The sequence below is a fragment of the Cyprinodon tularosa genome, unplaced genomic scaffold (assembly GCF_016077235.1).
Source record: "Cyprinodon tularosa strain WSP-4 unplaced genomic scaffold, ASM1607723v1 ctg453, whole genome shotgun sequence".
Taxonomy (NCBI): Eukaryota; Metazoa; Chordata; class Actinopteri; order Cyprinodontiformes; family Cyprinodontidae; genus Cyprinodon; species Cyprinodon tularosa.
Window position 1 is genome coordinate 88242 of NW_024039178.1, and position 22268 is coordinate 110509.

The 22268-nt window shown below is 39.3% G+C and overlaps 1 protein-coding gene across 1 annotated transcript; it reads left to right on the forward strand.

Moving 5' to 3' along the window:
* Positions 1-628: 628 nt before the first annotated feature.
* On the forward strand, positions 629-18621 carry LOC119793458 (galactosylgalactosylxylosylprotein 3-beta-glucuronosyltransferase 1-like). The gene is made up of 5 exons (XM_038300678.1): positions 629-781; positions 9179-9320; positions 14329-14756; positions 14911-15207; positions 18458-18621. The coding sequence occupies exons 2-5, from the start codon at positions 9209-9211 to the stop codon at positions 18542-18544; spliced, it is 924 nt and encodes a 307-aa protein (XP_038156606.1). The 5' UTR covers positions 629-781; positions 9179-9208; the 3' UTR covers positions 18545-18621.
* The last annotated feature ends 3647 nt before the right edge of the window (positions 18622-22268 follow it).

The following is a 22268-nucleotide window of genomic DNA, read 5'->3' on the forward strand; positions in this document are numbered from 1 at the left end:
CTAATTACACCAGCTGAGGTTTAACTCAGGGAAACAAAAGGATCTTACTTTATACCTGAGCACATATGTTAAAACAAAGCATGCGGTTGTTTTACAATTGAATTGTTCCAAGAACACGTGTTTACAAGAAACATATGATAGAGGCTGTTGAGGCCTCTTTTACAACCCAGCATGTGATAGAGGATGTTCAGGCCTCTTTCACAACCCGTCCGTTGCATGACCTTTATCTAGAACAATCTTAAGCAAGAGTTAATAAAAGATGAATAAGACATTATACATCATAGTAGTTAATTAGAAAACAACCCATGAAACACAAACGGAGTATAAATAAAATATTTCTAACATGCTATATAAATGAACTAAATTTATTTGAACTCAAATAGTGTCAATAGCACAATCACTTTTGCTAGATCATCTACATTATAATTAATCAAACCAGCATGCCAGAAAGAAGAAAATGATTGGCTTTGAGGAGAGCTATTTTTTCAAAAACAATCAAGGTGAAGCAGATAGGGAGGAGTGATGGGAGGAGGGTAGAACAGACGGGGGCAGGGTCACTGTGGTGCCAGGTAAGCTGCCTTCCCAGACAGAGTGGCTGTCTTATTCTCATACCTTTTTTTCCTTATCCATTTCTTCAGGATCACAGTGTCTGTGGGGAAGGTCCTGGACTGCAAATAGTCCCAAAATATATTTCAAACCATAACTAATAAGACCGTTAAGTGGCAGGACAGAAAGAGGAATACACGGATGTAATCACGCAGCATCTTCAGTCGGCAATAAGGTTGGCAACACGTTTTTTTCCCCATGTGAGTTTTGTTTTAAACAGACAAAAGAGTTTTCCAGGTGTATTAGAACGGCTCTAATATTAAAAAAAGAATAGTCAACCATGTCAATCTATGTAAAACTTTGTTTTATCATGACAAGAAAAGACCAGAGAATCACATAAAGATTTCTAACATGTATGTTTAACCATTTGTCTCATGTCCCAAACAACAGACACACTCAGATTTATTGTATTAATTAAATTAAAACAAGAGACTGTGATCGTTTAGTGGTATTTAACATGAATTTACATAATTAAGGCACATTACTTATCTTAACTTAAATAGCAATGAATATATATATTTTTAATACAGGGACAAAAATCACACATACTCTATGTTTAAAATTCAACAATTATCCCAAAATTGGTAACTGTGAAACATAACGTTATGTGAAATATATAAAAGATACCAAACAATAGAGAGAATGAAGTTAGTACAACATCAGTCAAGCAGCTTCTTCTCCTTTATACTAAATATAACGCAATAAATAACATAAACCAAACTACAGAGCAATCGTTCCCAACAACAGTTATAAATGTTATGAAGTTAGACATATCAGCTGTAATAGTAAAAAACATGCAAAAAACATGAGGTAAGATTACGCATAAAACTCTGTAAAAAATATATAAATTTTTTCTAAAACATACTTTAAAAAAAATAGATGTAAAGACAGAGCAGATTCTACTGCATACCAAAGTTACAGATGGCCAGAGAAAAAGGAAACGCGCAGTCATTTCATGGTTTCTATATTAACCGCCGACTGTCAAGAGCAGCATAACATAACTTATATCCTACCTGTAGATATCAGGAGAAAATAACTTTTTAACTTCAAACAATAATTTAAAAAATTGTTGATCCAATCAATTTATCATTATTTTACTATGTTATTATTATGTTATTAGAGCTTTATCAGTTATTATGTGAAATAAACTGATAAAGCTCTGATGACCTGCTATTAGAATAACAAACAATGTGAAGAGGTGACTAAGAAAGTAATTACCAATAAATAACAGTGCATATTGTACAGTGAATACTAAATGATCTAAACCTTATTTCTGACCCTTAAATAAGTGATCATTAGTGATCTGACTGTAGGATCGGGTCTTTTCCTCCAGACAGCTTGAAAGGTTTTAGTGAAAGGGTAAGGTGAGGGACACAAGTATAGAGCATAATTACAACCATATAAAATATCTTCAATAAAGCCAGTTAGGAATTAGAGGCAGATATTTTATCAGTGTTTCGTTGTACCTTACACTTGATACCTTTTCAGTTTTATTGCTTATCATTAACTCTTATCCTTATAGCTTTGTTCTTTCTGTCAGTTCAAAATCTCCCATTAACCCTTTATAGGGCTCTCAGTGAAACACTAAAAATCTAAATTTCAAGCCAGTGGTGTTATTGGAATCCAGGACAACCCCTTACTACCTTTATAACATTCAAAAAATCTGGATATTTTGATGGCAAAAATTAATAACAAGTCAATATAATAACAATAAAACTCCTACTTTCCCGAATATATTAAGAAAAGTAACAAAAGTAAAGATGGAAAAACACACGGAGTGAAAAAAACGCAGTTTATTTGCTACAACATAACCTTAGATGCATTTTAGTTTATAAACCTAAATATAATTGTTAACTTTTTAACTTTTCAATTAGCTTTTACCTTTTTTTTCTTGACTTGTTAATTTTTTTTAAAGCTTAATTTACATTAATTTAATTATATATCATTCAAGAGCTCATTTATTTGATCAAATGCCAAAATAAGATGTACAGCCATGGAGCAGTATCTTTGCTGAATCACTGGATATAGACCTCACCGAAGGACAGAGGGGGACTCCATTTGTAAGGGGTATGCAAGAGATCAAAAATGGTAACTTTCCCTAAAAGGGTTAAGCAGGATATGTGGAAAAGATTCATATAGGGATTTAATGTATCCAAATTTTATATATCTTTTTCATTTTGTTAGTGAAAACAAGACAAGGAAGATCTAGATTAATTAAAAAAGGAGAATTGGTTGCAGTCTGGGTTCTCTGTTGAGGTTACCAAGGAGTCAATTTTTTGTCCCATTGAAGTCTTCCATTAATAAGTCACTTTTGGATCATCTTTCTGGCTATCTTTATCTTTGCCGGTATATATTGCATTATTTTCATACTGTTCAGTACATTGAGTGGAGAGAGGATGTATTTATTGCTTATTGTTCTACATATTAGATTTATTGCTGTCAGCTTGTTTGGTGCTAATTTTGTTCCCAATACTGACACACCTTCAGGAAGTATTTCATGGAAGTATAATTTAAATAAAGCCTTGAGTTTTACTCCTAACTTTTGCAGCAGTTTAAGAACCAATAGAGTCAAGAAAAACAGGTACTAAACCATCATAAAATATAATTCCTCCGGTATAAACATCATCTGTTCACATTTTAAAAGGCATTTCTTTTATGATGTATTGTATTTGTTGTAACCCTGTTACAGATACTAATGCCTGTGAAAAACATATAAGTAAAACATTATTCAGGAAAAAAAAATGCTTTGTTATTAAATAAAAAGGATGATATATGTTATTCTAATTCTAATTTCATTTCACAAAATTCTTTACTTCTATTCATTTTAGTAACTTTTTGAATCTATCTCACTCAAGTTTTAGTTTTTGGTTCCTTTATTGGACTAATTTTAACATTTATTCTTTGGTATTTATCCAAATGCAGCATGCATATACATATTTAATCAATCAGAAAGGCAAAACTTTAAAGTCTTGTCATCTTAGAATGTCATTTGAGATTATTTTAATAAGTATGGATATGGTAGCAGGGTTGAATCTAGAGTGACAGCGTTGCACAAAGATTTCAATGTAATGTTTTTTTAGGTATTGGATTTTTTTCCCCCTCATAAATTAACAGGTTGGCTCATATAAAACACAGAACATCTCAAAATGTACATTTTTCAGATCTAGTTAAATACTTCAGTAGTTCATTTTAAAAATAGTCAAAATGTTGCTACACAACTGCCATAGAATGAATTGCTATTACAATAACAAAAACTGAGAACAGCATAAACTGAGGAGGTAAACATGAGAATAATTACCAATAAATAAAACTGCACATTTTACATTGAAGGATCTAAACGTTATTTCTGACCTTTAAATGAGTGATCTGATTGTATGATCGGGTCTTTTCCTCTAGACCGATTAAAAGGCTTTAGTGACAGGGTTGCTCATAAGTTAAGGGACTCAAGTTTAGAGCATAATTACTACCATATAAGATATTTTTAATAAAGCCAGTTAGGACTTAGCAGCAGATATATTCTACCTTATACTTTAAAGCTTTCAAGTTGGATTGATTATAATTACCTCTTATCTTTATAGCTTTTTACTTTCTGTCAGTTTAAAATCTCTCATTAAGGCCACAAAGTTTTCCTGGTAACATAATACCGTAAACAATGGGGCTCATTGTAGGCTATGATGTAGAGAATTGATTTGAAGATCATGATCACAGAGGTAAATTTTTTCTGCTATTGAAGTCCTTCAGTTGGTTGATGAGGGATTGCCCTCTAGTCAATGACTTGATTCTATCAACTGATTTTCCTTAGATAGAAAACTTCAGAATCAATTTGACTGTATGATCTAATGAACTGTAAAGTACCTTGAGATGTGTGTTGTGAATTGGCGTTATATAAATAAATTTGATTAAATTGAATTAAGTTTCTTTTGAATCATCTTTCTAGCTATCTTTATCTTTGCTGGTATAGACTGCATTTTGTTTTTACTGTTTAATACAGTGAGTGTAATGAGGTTGTATTTGTTGCTTATTCTGTAACATATTTGATTATGTTCATGTAACCTTAGTCAATTTATGTAGCCCAGCATTTGATCTTATATAGGCTATAGTATTGCCAATACGCACACATTAAGTTTGGTTTTGCTATCATTATGGGGACTTTGCATTGACTTTATTCATTTCTTTGGCATTAACCAGACCTTAAAATAGCAGATCATGCTAATAATCAGGCTTGAAATTCTTTCTTAGACCTGGGAAAAAGTTAGGACATACAAGTGTTGGACAAATTACTTGTAAATTTAACTAGTTGAAATTACTGGTTACTTCTCTAAAAAAGTGACTGAAAAGTTACTGAATCCAAAAAAGTAGCTAAGTTACTAACTCAGTGAAAGTAACTAATTAAAGTATGAAGTTACAGTGGCGTTGGATGTAGGAGTTTGCCCTGTAATCGGAGGGTTGACGGTTCAAGCCCCGACTCCGACTTTCATTGTCGTTGTGTCCTTGGGCAAGACACTTCACCTGCATTGTCTACTGATGGTGGTCAGAGAGCCCGGTGGCGCCAGTGTACGGCAGCCTCGCTTCTGTCAGTGAGCCCCAGGGCAGCTGTGGCTACAATGTAGCTTGCCACCGTGAGTGTGTGTGTGTGAATAGGTGAATGAATGTAGTGTAAAGCGCTTTGGTCAAGTCTCCTAACTTGAATAAAGGCTCTATATAAGTACATGCCATTTACATTTTATGTTGTAAAATATCAAAGAATTTGGAAATACTTGAAGTAGAAAAGTATAAAGTAACTTTTTAAGTAAGCTCTTTTAAAAAAACAGCCAGATGCCACTATATGAATTGAAAGCTAAATTTTTCAAATATGCGGAAAAATTCTTTGAGATAGGGCCAAGGATGAGGGAGGTCTTGTTGGTCTCCGTCTTCATCCCCAGATATGTTCTTGCCTGTGTCCGACCTTTCAGACATTTCAACATCTTTTTCTGAAATCAGACATTGTAGCATGGCATAGATAATTCATGTTTGCAGTTTGAAGAACACCTGCTTGCTTCTGATGATTTCCTTTAGCTAACCAATGAGTGTTTGCGTTCTATGACTCATCCAATTACACTAGTTTTCACTAGATGTGGATGGAGCCAATGATCTGCAGTGAATGGCGCACATGATGTGAAATAAATATTTATAAATATTAAACCGTGGTAATCAATTCAAAATCAGCAGGGTCTGAATAAAAAAATCATCAACTACTAAAGGTCAGGAGACATTTTTAATTATAATTTGTTACTTTAAACAGAATTTAACACTGAAATAAAATAAAGTGTTTATGCATCAATGTTATACATTGAAGTTTTAGAAAGAAAAAGAAAAAAAAAAAAAAAAAATATATATATATATATATATATATATATATAGAAAATGTTTTCATTTTAAAATCTAAAGTATTTTTTGAGGTAGTGAACAACAGTCTTTTAGTTTGGTATAGCTATAGACAATTTCCTGATTCCCATATTTTATAAAACTAAAACTGACCATTTTTTTTTCTTTCTTTTTTATGGCTTAATGAGAGCACTGGGCTTTAGGCTGCCCTGCAAGGCTTTAAACCTGGGTTTGAATGGAGACAAAGCCATTCTCAAGCACATATCAATCCAGTTTTCAATTTATTTTATGTACATATTTTACAACAAGTCATCTCAATGTACTTTAAAGAGACTGTTCAATCAGACTGCTTCAAAGGTTTCTCTCTAAGGGAACTAAATACACAACACGCTGCCATTTTATGAGTTTTCAGACCCGTGTGTTGTAAAGCTCATAAAATGGCCGCTCCTACCATCTGACCAAGGGGAAGTGATGGACTACAAGTGTAGGCACACAATGGGTTGTAAAACTCATACAATGACCACACCTTCCATTTTGTCACAACTGAACTTAAAGTGGCTCACAATCCTCGAAGTTCACTTTCAACACACTACTTTCAGGACAAGAAGGATCAGGAAGACAAACTGAAGAAAAATAACCCAATTGCAGCCAGTCACACACACATACTCATTTATACTATGAAACTGGAGTTCTGTTTTGAACCCTGTTAGATGAACCATCAGCTTTAAAATCAAGAATTTCAATAAAACCACAAACAAAAACAACTAACTACGCTTGCTGAAGCTAAGCACCTTAATTGAGCATCAGATGGGAATAAATGAAGAAGGTTTTAGTGTGTTGACTCTAGATGGGAGGAGGGGGAGGCAACATCTGGTTCAGATCCGGTCAAGTTCACAACTAGTCCGTTTCCAGATCTCTCGGGGAGATTTGAATTAGTCTGATGCAAACAACAAGGGAATTTGATGGGCTTTAATAGATTTGATACCTTACAGTGTTCTCAGAGGGCATCCCTGCTGATGGTACCAGGCAGGTACATTCCAATGGCAGGATAGTTTTGGTTAACCAAGGCGAAAACTCTGTTTTCTCATCCGCTTCACATGGGGAAGGAATCGCAATGATACAGGATCGCAGAAAAGAGAGGCCTGTGGACAGGTGTCTAAGGAGAAGGGAGCGAGGGTAATCCACATAGAGGGATTCTAAGGATTTGATGTGGAGATGTTTCTCTTCTTTCAGGCTGGGATCCCTGGGGAAAACAGGGCAGATAATCACAGAAATAAGCTTGTATGATAATGAAAAAATTCTACCTTTTGATATATTTTTCTTTAAAACCAAATTATTTTTGGGAATTTTATTCCCATTTTTGTCCTTCTCACCTAATCCTTACCCAATCCCAAAAAATGTTTTTTTTAATTGACATAACCTTACCCCAAGACACTTTCGTAACCCTTGGTAATCCACCATACATCCCACCCCAAATATAATTTTAATTAATACATCACTTAACCCTGACCACTTTTTCCAGCCCTAAAGTCTCAACCTACTTCATTTCTCTTCACCCAAAGCCTTCACCTAAACGTCTTTTCCCCAATAAAATGCAGGTCTCAAACATTTCTTATATAATCTTATTTGTTTGCCCTGCCCGTACCACTTTCCACTAACTTACAGGAAGAGCGGTTTATCTCTGTTTATTGCCTGAGTCCAGATTAATAAACCTTTAAATAATGAACCATAACCTTCCCTTAATCCCACCCCACTCACCCTATCAAATGAAACTTTATTGCCTTTTACATCAACCTATGTAATAAACGTTACAACAGTTCTTAACTAATATTTGAATTCAAACATTGCTTTTCATGTTAAACATTATTCAATATTCACCGTTTTATATCTATGGAGGAGCTGTTAGTAGAAAGTGTAAAAAAAACATCGGAACTTGATGTACCTAAGTATTAAATAACCTACTTACAGAAGCCAAATTCCTTCACAGAAGAGGTGGATGTATAAAGAAAAAAAACTTGCTATCATTTTGCATTCTTTAGGAAAAAAAAAAAACTTGGCAAGAGAGTCCTTAACAAATGTGACTTTAACATTTTTTTATATAATAACTAGCATAAAAGATCTTGCTATGTTTAAGACTTAGTACAGTCTAAGTTTAAGAAAAAAGTGATAACCTTTTATTGATTTTTCAGATCAATCAGAAATCTTGAATAAGGATTTATTGTTTCCATGCATTTAACTCTAATGGAAGAATATTTTTTCAGAAAAAACATTTCTCTTTTAGCTTTGTAAATTAAAGGATAAATAAATGTTGTGTCATATGCCATAATCATACTTTTTGGACATGGGAACCAGTGTCCATATTTCATCTTGACATGATGTGGAATCAGCTTTGGAATCTCTGCAACAACCCCCGTTTCAGCCAAGGTGTGACCAAGGTGTACCAGTTTAAAAACTGGTATAACATTAGTGTTCATGTGTTCCTCAGATGCTCATCATGCTGCTAATTATTTCAAAGAGGGTAAAGAATCATTTAACTAAAGGTTTTTGGTTATTGATTAAGCAAATCCTTTAATAAAACATTATTTGGCCAAATAATGTTTTATTCACCTCATGGATTTGCATTGTGAATTGGTCTGAAAACATTTAAATTTCTTTCAAATTAGTGAAAAGCTAATTTGATCATATCCCAAATTCTTCCAGATAAACTTTGGTTTAAAACACAAAAATCCATCTTAAACTGTAATGTTTTTCAACTTTGTTCCCCTTCCTCTTTGTACATAGTCGTTTAGTTTAGTTTAGTTGAGTTTTACTATTCTTAGTTGAGAGTGTTAAACTGAAATATGTTTGACTTGGAGCTGAATGATTTTTGTTAATAAACTCTTTGGACATTTTGAACAGAAGTTGTGGTGAATTTATTCCATGTATGTGCAGAATTAACTGTTTGACCATGATAAGGGCTCGAAATTACTCTATCATCTATTGTTCTAACACACAGCTAGTAGGACTGTGTGTCATAAACAATGTATAACAGCTGAAATAATATCTGATTAAATAAGGTATTTTACCACCACTACAGGGGAGGGCAATAAACATCTTAAAGTATCAGAAATATAAATTCCCAGCTGAACAATAGAATTGAACATAAAATTACAACATTAATAAATAATTGCAAAAATTTACAAAAAACTGATCTTTATATTCCTCGCAGATAGTGAGGTGAACCAGTGGGACATCGAAGATGGCAAAGAAATACAACATTATGTCTGTTTTGCTGATTATGTTACCATGGCTGCTCCTCATCAGTGTTTGGCACCAGAGCAATATCACATCTGTCATTTTTTCTCAAAAAGGTAAATATCAATGTTTGGTTGATGCTTTTCAGAAATACCTTTTTCAAAATATATTATTCTTACATCATAGGGTTGGTTGGTTCTGTAGCTGCCAAGTTGAATGTATAGGTAATATCAGCTATACCTCACAACCATAAAACACTTGGTTTGATGGAAAACAAAGCTGACAGGCTTTTGAGCCCTCATTGCTTTTGAGCCCATTTGTGTCACGATTTGGTTGAGGTTAGAGGACCCAAATGCAGAGGCTGAGAGGCAGGTGTGAGTTCTTGCAGTTTATTTAATGAATAAACCCAGGTATCAGAGGCAGGAACCCAAAAACCCAAATTAAGTATGTAAAACAAACCAGAACCATGGAGACATCAGGCAAAAAGATGAGGTAATGTGAAGTAAGACGAGGAACCAGCACTGAGGAACTGCACAAGGAGTGTATTTATGGGAGACTGAACAAAGAGAGGACTAACAAACAGATTGGGGGCAGGTGTGAACAGAGCAACAAAGGAAGGAGCTAGGGAAAAGGAGACCAACACAAGAGGGCAACAGATAAAACAAATAAAAACCTTAGAAGTCAAATATATCCAGAAAATACAACAAAATAAGAACCAAACCAACAAAACTAGAAAACATGGAGCAAAGGAAAACATAACAGAATCAAGACTGTGACAGTATCCCCCACTTAAGGGCAGATTCCAGATGCCCTAAAATGTCCAAAAAACAACCCAGCCAGGGTGGGCGGAGGGGGAACCAGGAAGGAGGGCAAGAAACAAACAAAAAAAAAGAGTCCAAAAAAACCCTACCAAAGGTGGGAGAGAGCAACCGAAAGTCTCTGGAGGCCGGCCATGGGGTCAGAGGCGAGGCAGAGTATCTGGAGGCCGGACGTGGGGCTGAAGGCGAGGCAGAGTATCTGGAGGCCGGCCGTGGGGCCGGTGACGAAGGAGCACCTCTGGAGGACGCCGTCTCTGCATCAGCAGCAGCCTTGGGGGACGCCGTCTCTGCAGCATCAGCATTGGGGCAAGTAGAGCCCTCTGAGGGCTCTTGGAGGCTTGGAGCGCCCTCTGTGGGGCCTTGGCGATTAACTCTCAACAAGTTCCAAATCTGAGACCATTTCATTAGTGTGCTCAGGGGTCTCTGGATGGCACAGAGCAGGCTCAGGGTCTCTGGACGACACAGAGCAGGCTCAGGGGTATCGGGACGGCACAGAGCTCGCTCAAGGGTCACTGGACAGCACAGAGCTCACTCAGGGGTCTCTAGTTTACTAATAGACTCTGGATTTAGCCAGTTAATGGGCCCTGAATCAGAATCTGGCCCGCTAATGGGCTCTGGCCCGCTAATGGGCTCTGGGGCTAGGGGAACTGGCCAGCTAATGGGGTCTGGGGCTAGGGGATCTAGCCCGCTAATGAGCTCTGGCCCGCTAATGGGCTCTGGCACTACGGAACTGGCCCACTATTGGGCTCTGGCACTAGGGGATCTTTCCCGCTAATGGGCTCTGGCGCTAGGGGAACTGGCCCCCTAATGAGCTCTGGCGCTAGGGTATCTGGTCCGCTAAAGGGCTCTGGCTCGGGATCTGACCGCTAAAGGGCTCTGGCACGGGATCTGACCCCCAATTAGCTCTGGCAAAGGATCTGACCTGCTAATGGGCTCTGGCTCGGGAAGTCCGGGCTAGTGGGGAGCTGATGGAGGTGGAAGGTAAGGGAATAGATCTTCTCTTTCCCTATAAAAAGAGGCCCATAACTGAGACTCCTCGAGATAATGAGCTCTTACTGCGGGGGGTGTACTATGAGGACCTGGTTTGAGTCTTTTCATAGATGGGGCTAGCAGTTAGTCATGGAAGTTACGACTGAGACTATGGGTAAATCTGACCTGTTTTGGAAGGGGAACTGAAGCAGGTTTCAGGCTGACCCACCGGAGAGGGAGTGGAGGTGTCAGGCTGACCCGCTGGAGGGGGAGTGGAGGCGTCAGGCTGACCCGCTGGAGGGGAAGTGGCCTTGTTCCCCCAGCGGCGGTGCTTATGCCTGGAGGAAGCAGATGGCACAGGAGGACCAACAGCTGCTGATGGTGGAGGAACAGGATCGGAGGTGAGAGACAGCAGGGCAGGTTGGTGACATAGTGATGGTTTGGGTGGGGAAGGTTTATTGAAAAGCTGAGCAAAAGCATCCTTGATATTCCACTCAGCTTCTGCAATATAACCAGTCTCACAAAGAAATTTATGGAGTTCAGGAAACTCTTCCAGTCTCTTCTTTACCTCCACTGCTGCACTTGCCCACTCCCAAGGAGGACTGATGAAGGGGAGACTGTCACGTGTGGATATGATGATTGAGAGTAATTTTCCTGCCACATTGGTTGGCTCTGCAGGGTCCATGATGGCTGGTTCTTACTGTCATGATTTGGTTGAGGTTAGAAGACCCAAATGCAGAAGCTGAGAGGCAGGGGTGAGTTCTTGCAGTTTCGTTAATGAATAAACACAGGTAACAGAGGTGGGAATCCATAAATCCAAATAAAAAATGTAAAACAAACCAGAACCATGGAGACATCAGGGGAAATAAATCAGTGGCCATGGTAAGATGAGGTGAGATGAGGTAAAGTGTAGTAAGATGCGGAACCAGCACTGAGGAACTGCACAAGGAGTGTATTTATGTGACACTGAACAAAGAGAGGGCTAACGAGCAGATTGGGAGCAGGTGTAAACAGAGCAGCAAAGGAGCTGGGGAAAAGAGACTAACACAAGAGGGCAACAGAGGGACACAAATAAAAACCTCAGAACTCAAATATATCCAGAAAATAAAACAAAATAGGAACCAAACTAAAGAAACTAAAAAAAAACACAGAGCAAAGTAAAACATAGAATCAAGACCGTGACAATTTGTCCTGTGAGTCAAGGTGTGGGAAGGAGATAAAAAGGCAGATGTGGAGCAAGCTGTGGAAATTATAAAGACCAGAAGACTTTTGAGTCTGGCAAGTTATCGCTTCACCGGACGATCAGGCTAAACGAGCAGATTGGGAGCAGGTGTGAACAGAGCAGCAAAGGAAGGAGCTAGGGAAAAGGAGACCAACACAAGAGGGTGACAGAGGGACACAAATAAAAACCATAGAACTCAAATATGTCCAGAAACTGAAACAAAATAGGAACCAAACCAAAGAAACTAAAAAAAAAAACATAAAGTAAAACATAGAATCGAGACTGTGACAATTTTGTCCTGTGAGGCAGATGTGGAGCCAGCTGTGGCAATTATATAGACCAGAAGACTTTTGAGTCTGGCAAGCTAGCGGTTCACCTGACAAACAGGCTAAAGGGCTGGTTATACTCCCAAGGCAGTGTGTCGCAGTGAGCTTGTTGCAGGTATGACGCAGATATTTTATGAGTCATGCCCAATTTTGAAGCGTGATCTGTGCTGTTATTCCGTGTCACAGCGTAAGAGGGACAATCAGGGAGTAGCTGTGGGTCTAGATACGGCCAAGACCAAGGGTGCTTTACAGGGGAAAAGTTAGAAAGATTCTAAGGGCCCTTGACTGAGGCCCCAAAAGAAGAAGACAAGATCTGTCCCGCTATAGTATTCAAACACAAAAAGAAAATTCAGCATTGAAATAAATTAATTTGTGTTCTTCGTTATTTTTAAGCAGTAAACAGTGTAACAAAGCATGATATATTGACCAAAACCCCTGTCCTGCATCGCATCAGGTCTCCCCGTTCTGAAATTTTGCTCGTACCAGGGCTGAAGTGCCATGCATGCATAATTTTACATATTGATAACGAATTAAACAAATCAATGCACCTTTATAGAAGTTTAAAAGTTTACATAGATTTATTCTGTGTGGGGCCAAATATCTAAGGCCCCAAAGTCCTGGCGGCGTCCCTAGCTGAGAAGGTGAGGAAGTGGGAAAAAACAAAAGGGGCAAGATGTGCGACAACAGAGGGACATGAGGGCGAAAAAGAGCGGGGATGAAGGTGGAAAAAGGGTACCAGCTTTCTTGCGCACCTCGCTCTTCTAGCTGGTCCATCTTCACAAATCGCTTTCCACAATGACGGTAATACAAACAAAGCAAACAGGTGAGGTACCAAACAGGAAATACGCATACTGCAGAATGAATTTAGATTTCACCAATCAGAGGCCTGCCGTCTGCGGTCACCGACAATTTCAGAGAAGTGCAAGTCTCTTGTGTCTGCGAAAGGGGTGGGGGCACATTTGCCTTAACTGCGACACACACGCTGACGACCTGGTTTCTTAAACACATGGTTTTAAAGCTTGTGGTGGAAAATAAATTAATATTAATATTATTAATATTAAGTTTATAAATATTTGGGCCATGCCAACTGAAGATTTCAAACAAACACATCTCAAAAACATTTAATTCAGTTCAGTTTATTATATTAAACATCAGTTTGTAATCTCCCGCTGACCCCTAGAAACATTAAGTCAGAAGTTCTCTGTCCTTCATCTATTTGGGTTGAGACCAGGAATTAATTCCAGGTTGATCAGACACTTGATGCCTGATTAGCCGCACGTTATATGGTCCCAGTCAGTCAGACAGACTTCATTAATGTGGGCACCGGTGAACAGTAGCCACACCTACACCAGGTAGAAGGGCCAACCACCTCCACCCCAAACACCTGTACTAGCTCCACATCTGCCCCTTCTCTCCATCCAACGGTTCAAGTCACACTGCAAATGGGCTCAAAATCATAAGCATAGTTTCTAACACATTAATTACTTTTTTTATTAAATAATGTTATGTTTGATTGCAATGCTATGTGTTTAGTTTAGTTTTTTGTCTTATTCATTAAAACACCACAATTCGTAAATTTATATCATTTTTAAAAGTTTAGATCAGATTTTGTGATAATGAATAGCAATTGGATCAGTTTCTCAGGTTATCTGAGCATCTAAACAACACATTTTCACATTACTCACTACAAAGACAAGCTAAGCTTTAGCTAAGTCTCTTTTTGCTCCTTACCCTGTGTGGTTACTTTCAGAGCCTTAAAGAAATCTTCTCTTTATAACTGGTATTTCAGCAATGGCTCGCAAAGACTATGTTTACAGCCGGCCCCCGCCCTGGTCCAAAACTCTTCCTACTCTCCACATCATCACTCCCACTTACAGCCGCACAGTGCAGAAGGCTGACCTGACTCGTCTGGCCAACACTCTCCTTCATGTCCCCAACCTGCACTGGATCGTGGTGGAGGACTCCAAGAATAGGACTGCTCTAGTTAGCCGCTTCCTTCAGGAAACAGGGCTTAAATACACACACCTCAATGTAGAGACCCCTTCAAACTTTAAACCCAAAGGAGAGACTAAAAGTCGCAAAATACCACGTGGTACGTTGCAGAGGAACCTGGCCCTGCAGTGGCTTAGAGAGACCTATTCTGTAAACTTCAGCCAGCCTGGAGTCGTTTACTTTGCTGATGATGACAACACATACAGTCTGCAGCTGTTTGAAGAGGTGAGGTGATACATCTTTAAAAGTAAATCTCAGTTAATTTTGTTTTGTGGGCTCACTGTTACATGTCTTAATGAAATGCCTGCTTTTAAGATTGAAGCGATAGTTCCTGTAAATTTCTGGGAGTAATACGTATTTCTCTTCTTTCATCTAACAGATGAGGTACACGAAAAAGGTGTCTGTGTGGCCCGTGGCATTTGTGGCGGGCATACGATACGAAACACCCAAAATAAATGACCTAGGCAAGGTGTATGGTTTTAAAACTAAATTTGACCCAACCCGACCTTTTGCCATAGACATGGCTGGGTTTGCAGTGAACCTTAGCCTGATTCTGTCCAAACCTCAGGCTAACTTCCAGCTGCAAGGGGTGAAAGCAGGATATCAGGAGAGCAGCTTACTGAAGGAACTGGTGACTCTCAGTGAATTGGAGCCTAAAGCTTCAAACTGCACTAAGGTAAGAAAAGTGATCTAAATGCTAACAATGAATTTTACAGATACTTCTACAGTGTCATGATGGGTTACTGAGAGGCCCAAGATGCAGAACACCATGGAGACAGAATAAAAGTTTAACAGGTTTATTGTTTCACCAAGCACATGGAAATAACACTGGTACTGGTTCAGGCCAGGGGGCTGGTTCACTGGAGTCTGTGTGGGAGACAGTTCAGTTAGCGTTGGCTCAGTTGAGTTTGAGTTTTAACGTTTTTCAGGTTTGTACCTTGAGGAGTCCTGATAAAGCCTTGAGGGAGGAACTGTTGGGTCCAGAGATTGTTTTGTTCAGCAGAGTCCGATAACTGCTTCAGCGTCTTACTTCTAGCGTGAAGGCAGACCTTGGTTCTGAGTTTCCAGCTCTTAGTCCAGAGTTGCATGGGATTCCAAAGAAGGGTCTTCAGGTTTGGCTCAGAGGGCAGGCTCGGCAGGTTAAGCTCTTCCTGAGCTTCACAGGAGAAAAAACAGGTTTCCTGAAAGCAGAGACAAAGGGTTAGAATCCAGTCTGGATTCAATGGCAACAAAGGTTCTCAGAAGATACTAGGCTTAGGTGCTAACCAACTGGATTTAACACTGCGGCGTCGAGGCAAGGTCTGAAGACAGCTTATATACTCCTCTGATGATGAGATGCGCCTCAGGTGTGTCGAAGGCTCAGCTCAGGAGGATCCATGGCGGACTCTGCTGGAGAGAGATGGAACTTCTCCAGCTCCCAACATACAGCTTATAACCATCTCCGTTGGTTGGTCTCAACCATTCTGACTTTCTGTATCTGAAAGTCCTACAATATTTTACCTCTATCAGTCTCCACTACATTGGGAGGTGGTTCCCATTCTGACCTTGTGGGTCTCCAGTTTTGTTATGTACCAATGTTTCTGTTTATTACACAAGCCACTTGGTTATGACATTCCATGTTTTCCTTTAGTGCCAGTATCTAACAACCTGCTTTTAGATGCTGAATTGTTTTTGGGCCTCTTTGCATAACCTGCACCTGGGATCTTGCCTTGTATGGTAGATCTGAGCCTCTATTGCTCTTGTGCTCAAGGTCTACTCCTCTGTGCCGTGATCAGAGCTACTGTGCTGTTTTAAGCCTAGACTTCTCTAGCCCTTGGTAGGATTTGGTCATCTAAGCCACGTCAGCTCTCTGTTCATGGTACATTGTAGGTATTTGGAAGTTGAGGCTTTCCCTTTTGACCTCTATATTACCCTACCTCCCCTTGTCACCATCCAGCCACATGTTTACAGCTTGAATGAGATTCCGATGTCCCTGCTATACAGGCTTGGACTGGTAATTTGTGATACCCGGCCCGGTGGGCCGGTCCTAATTTCAGCGTGCGAGGGCCGGCCCTCCTTAATTCATACTGGCCCCAAAACTTACTCTACGGCCGAAGCACCTACCTGTTACAGTAAATAACTCAAGGAGCTCAAGAAGTAATACAATGTTAAATGCCTTAATGATGCATGCAGTATATATAGCCCTTTCTTGTCATGCACATCCTTGTGATGGTTGGCATATGCGGTAATTTTCTATTTCTTCAAACTGTAAAATCCTTGCAGCAAACAAAAGTTCAATAAAACTAAAATTCTTTTCTTTAAACCAAACTATGATGTTCCTCTTATATTTGGCGAATTTATGTTCGAATATTTTGCAAAAATATTTTGCAGTGCATGATGGGGTTTTGCATTTAAAGGCTAACTGTCATGATTTTATCTAAGGCTCGGACCCACATGCAGTGAAACCAAACAGAGACACACGGATGAAAAGTTTGACTGATGTTATTTAAGATGTTAAGCTCAGTGCAGAGTTTCTCTGAACTCTGCTAGGCCGGACCTGGAAGATGAGGGGAAGACAGACTATTAGTTCAGGCTCAGTGGGAGATTTGATTCGTTAATTTGAAGCAGAGGATCTGGTTGTTGACTCATGTTTCCAGAGAAGTGAAGGATCCTTAACTCCAATCTGTGTGTTGGTTTTCCAGAGTTTGTCTGACTCGGTGGAGGGCGGAACAGGGTTTACCCAGAACTCGGACGGTGTAGGGGAAACGGAGAAGTTCATTGCCACTCAGATTTCGTGCAGTACTTGAACAGGTCGAGGTGAAGATGATTCCCTTGCTCAGAGAGTAATTTCAACGTCCTCAAAGGAGACTGGATCCAAATCTCCTGTTTGAATCCCTGGCTCAGTTTAGACTCAGTTGATCCCTCCTGGGAAAGGAGGTCCGAAAGGTCCAGTTTGCAGGATGACTTCCTGACGAGAGGCAAAGACAAAAAACAAAGTTAAAACTCAGGGAGACAAGAACTCAGTCTTACTCAGAGAAAACTCAGCTTGGCCAGAGTACTAAAAACTGGAAAACACTATGGCATCGAGTTAGTGGCAATCAGCAGCTTAGGAGCACTGCGTTAATGAGGTAACCATCAGCAGGTGTGTGAGGAGGCGAACCGAAACCAGGCGCCTCCTTTTGGTGGAAGGGAGACAAACACAAAAACTAAACAAACACACAAACAGGAGCCCTGACACTAACATTTCCCGCTGTACGTGCATTGTTGGCAGGTTGGGATGTTTCCCAATCTGGCAGTTTAGGATGGACGTCTATGGGTAAAAAAAAAATGTCTTTAGATTTATGGCCTAATAGATCAATAGACTTTGGTTCAAATTGGGCAAGATTTTGTATATCCAGGTGGTTTATGAAAATTTTTGGGGCTCGAAAATGTGAGTCAGTGACATCTGGCAGCCCTGCTGATGTGGTGAGTGACGACGTTACACAGCAGCAGTCACTGTCGTGTCTGTGTTAGTAACCAAAGCCAGTAAAACCTCATTATAGAAGCCTTGGTTCTCGAGTGTTGCTTGAAGATAGATGGGTTAATCCACAATGTGCATTCGTATTGTGTTTCAAATTTGAGATCCACGCATTTGACTGTGCTTCTATTAACATTTTTTTTTTCTCTGGGTGGGGGGTCGATGGGCCGATATAGATGGAAAAATGCCATGGCCAAAAATCGTTCCCAGTCCAAGCCTTATGCTATAGATCCTGGTTGTGTGCATCAGTTACTGTCTCATCTGATTTTAGAATATTTTTTCGATGACTCAAAAAGTCAGATTCCTTTTGATTACTCTCTGGGAGACATGAAGTAGCATATTGCCATTTCCACTGCTAAATAATCTGCATTTGTGTTTTATAATTTTGACAGGATTTTTTGCTTATCTATATCTTTCTGCTTCTCTGCAGGTATTAGTATGGCACACACGGACTGAGAAGCCTACACTGGTACGTGAGGGCAAGAAAGGATTTACAGACTTAAATGTGGAAATATGATTTCATACATGGGCGGTTCTAGACGCGCAAACGGCGGCCAGTGCCCCTGTAGATCATGGCCTGTTATGGCCCTTGTACTGAAGACATAATACATAAAAAGAAATTCCAATGATGATATGTGCTGGAAAGACATGGTTACTGATAGGTCCTTTGGATCTATTTCGTTTTTTTTCACAAATTCTGTTATACTAATTATTTAAACACAATAAGGAGATAGCTTCAGTGGTATTGAGATAGGATCCCAGTTTTCATCTGCAAAATGTTTTTTTTCAAAACACATTTTTAAAAAATAATAAAATTTCTAAAGCTAAATTTATCAGTTTTTCTTGAGTTCTAATTCTGATTTTGTAGAAAATAGTTATTTTAACTTAAATGAAATGAGAAATATGTAAAATTACTATATTATGAATGTAGACATATAATTTTAATATAACCTAATTGAATGGAAATTTCACTTCAGGCAGCCCTCTTAATACAGTAGGGGAAATAAGCATTTGACCCCTTGCTGATTTTGCAGGTTTGCCCACTTACAAATAATGCAAAGATCTATAATTTTAATCATATGTACATTCTAACAGTGAGAGACAGAAACCCAAAGAAAATTCCAGAAAATCACATCATATGAATTTATTAAAACAAGTATTTGACCCCCTGGACAAACAGCATATTAATATTTTGTAGAAAAGCCATTATTGGCCAGCACAGATGTCAAACAGTTTTTGTAGTTGGTGACAAGGGTTGTGCACATTTCGGCAGGGATGTTGGCCCACTCCTCCCTGCAGACAGCCTCCAAATCATTCAGGTTCCGAGGTTGTCGCCTGGCAACTGGAATTTTAAGCTCCCTCCAAAGATTTTCAATTGGATTCAGGTCTGGAGACTGGCTAGGCCACTCCAGAACCTTGATGGGCTTCTTCTTCCGCCACTCTTTTGTTGCTTTTGCGGTGTGCTTAGGTTTGTTGTCGTGCTCAAACACCCATCCTCGACCCATCTTCAGCTCTCTCACTGAGGGAAGGAGATGTTGGTCAAGAATTCCACGATACATGGCCCTGTCCATCCTCGCCTCAATACGATGGTGTTGTCCCGTCCCCTTGGCTGAAAAGGACCCCCAAAGCATGATGTTGCCACCACCATGCTTGATGGTGGGGATGGTGTTCTTTGGGTTGTACTTGGTGTTCTTTGCCCTCCAAACACGACGAGTTGAGTTGAGGCCAAAAAGTTCTATTTTGGTCTCATCTGACCACATCACCTTCTTCCAGGCCTCTTCTTAGTCGTCCAGGTGGTGAATGGCGAACTTCATGCGGGCCTGTACATGTTTCTTCTTGAGCAGGGGGACCTTGCGTGCGCTGCAGGATTTCAATCCATGACAGCGTAGTGTGTTACCAACCGTTTCTTTGTGGTCCCAACTGCCTTCAGTTGATTCATCAGTTCCCCCCTTATGTTTTGGGATGATTCCTCACTGTTCGCATGATCACCCCACGAGGCGAGATCTTGTGTGGAGGCCCAGACCGAGGGAGGTTGGCGGTGGTGTGGTGCTTCTTCCATTTCCTGATAACTGCACCAACAGTTGATCTTTTCTCTCCAAGTTGCCTTCCAATTTTCTTGTAGCCCATCCCAGCCTTGTGCAGATCAACAATCTTGTCACTGATGTCCGTAGAAAGCTCTTTGGTCTTGCCCATGGTGGTGATGTTGGATGCTGGTTGTTTGGGTGTTAACATGTGTCTTTTATACAGGTAACGAGGTGAGGCAGGTGTATTTGATGTAGATAATTGGTTGGGATTGGGGCTGTGTCTTAAAGAAAGACTAACTGGCTTGTAAGAGCCAGAATACTTGCTGTTTGGTAGGGGGTCATATACTTGTTTTTCCTCATCAGATGGTTATAATTTTTTATAAATTCATATGATGTGAATTTCTGGAATTTTTTTTTGGGATTCTATCTTTCACTGTTAGAATGTACATACAGACCCGGCGGCATGGGCGGGCATTGTGGGGCCGTGCCCGCCCACGGAGGCGCCCGTGCCCGCCCTGGACTGGCAGCCATCTTTTTTTTTTCTTTTTTTTTTTCCTTTAACTCAGCGTAGCCAGCTTTCTATTATTTCTCTCTCATTCTGTCAATCATACAATTCAACCAATCAAACCGACGACTAAAGACAACATCCAATCGAACAACAGAGGGGGCGGGAGTCGCGGGACACTGAGTCAAACATAGGCTACTTAACGTTCGCACATGCTTTAAATACGTCTGGTCACCAGCCAGTGCACGTCGGTATGGATATTCGGGCTTATTTTCAAAGCAATAGAAGGACTATTACTGAAAACAGAGCAAATGAGAGTGGCCAGGGAGCAGTTTCTGCTGGAAATGTAAGCAAGACAGTCAGCACTGAAGTAAATAAAACGCTTTTCCAATCAGTTTATTTTTAAATAAATCAAATGATGACAATAGAGTTTCAGGTGCAATATAGTCATTCCAGCATATATGTCATCTATGTGCCTGGACTGGGTCCAGCTTGAATTTACACAGAAAAGGTTAGCAAATACATCAGCTTTACATTTTCTAAAGCAAACCTATTTCAGTGCAAAGCTCATCTAAAAAGGGCTAATAAGATATATGAAAGTCTTAATGCTGTTTGTTTACCAGTGTAAATATTATATATTGCATGCTTTCTCTTTCTCCTGCAGGATAATTTGTGTCTCTTAAAAGAAAAAATAAATGAAATGAGCACAGAACATTTAAACCTGAATAATGCCCCTGACTGAATGATTTAAGCTCAAAGTTACACGTTACTGTGTTTTATGAGGTCAGATTTTATAACCCGCAGTCAATATTGCACTCAGATTTCTAAATAATTCACTTTGAAAGACTCTGATTCAAACTTGGAGTTAACTTTTGAGTTATTTGAATGGCCACAGGACTACACTATTGTTTATTTTTTATATTTTGTGGATCTTTGACTATTTAATCTGGACCTAATTGTACCTAAAATTTTATCAATAACAATGTTCAATAAATGTTTTTCAACAAAATACAGATGTAACACGTATCCAGTTTCTGAATGATTGTAAAAAATCTTGTTTCTACCAGCAGCTGGGGGAGACATTAGAACATGGTTCAGAAAACCTGTCGGGACACATTTTTTTCTAACACTAAGAATCAAACAAATGCTAATTTCTAATTCAGCAAATTATTCTTAAAAGATTTTAAAATAATTTTAATAAATGTTTTTATAAAGATTTGAGATTTCTTTTACTGAATGAATGGTCACAAAGCTAGTGTTAAGCTTGAAGTAAATCAAATTTTTGCTGAAAAAGTGTGCCCCCCCCAAAAAATGGAATGCCCCCCCTTTAATTTCTTTCTGCAGCCGGGTCTGTGTACATATGATTAAAATTATAGATTGTTGCAGTCTTTGTAAGTGGGCAAAACCTGCAAAATTAGCAAGGGGTCAAATACTTATTTTCCCCACTGTATATTTAAATCCCTTGCCTGGTTTTTTGCTTCATGCTTTGTGTGCCCCCATGAAATCACATTTTCATCTATGGCCTCTGATTGTTTTTTTTGGTAGGGGTTGACAGACTCTATATTTATCAAAAACAGACAGATTGTGTGAATCTTCTTTAATTAATGTCAGAATTAAATAAAGTAATCATTCACAAAGTCACCTGTATGTCAAGTCCTTCAAAGTGACGAAGGATGTAGCATCCTGTTTACTTTGACTATATGTTTTAACCA

What these genes read in the sequence shown, in the direction of transcription:
- LOC119793458 (XM_038300678.1), top strand. Translation starts at nt 9,209, where the DNA reads ATGGCAAAGAAATACAACATTATGTCTGTTTTGCTGATTATGTTACCA. An exon ending in TGTCATTTTTTCTCAAAAAG is followed by an intron (nt 9,321 to 14,328) that starts GTAAATATCAAT and finishes CTGGTATTTCAG; the next exon opens with CAATGGCTCGCAAAGACTAT. An exon ending in AAGCTTCAAACTGCACTAAG is followed by an intron (nt 15,208 to 18,457) that starts GTAAGAAAAGTG and finishes GCTTCTCTGCAG; the next exon opens with GTATTAGTATGGCACACACG.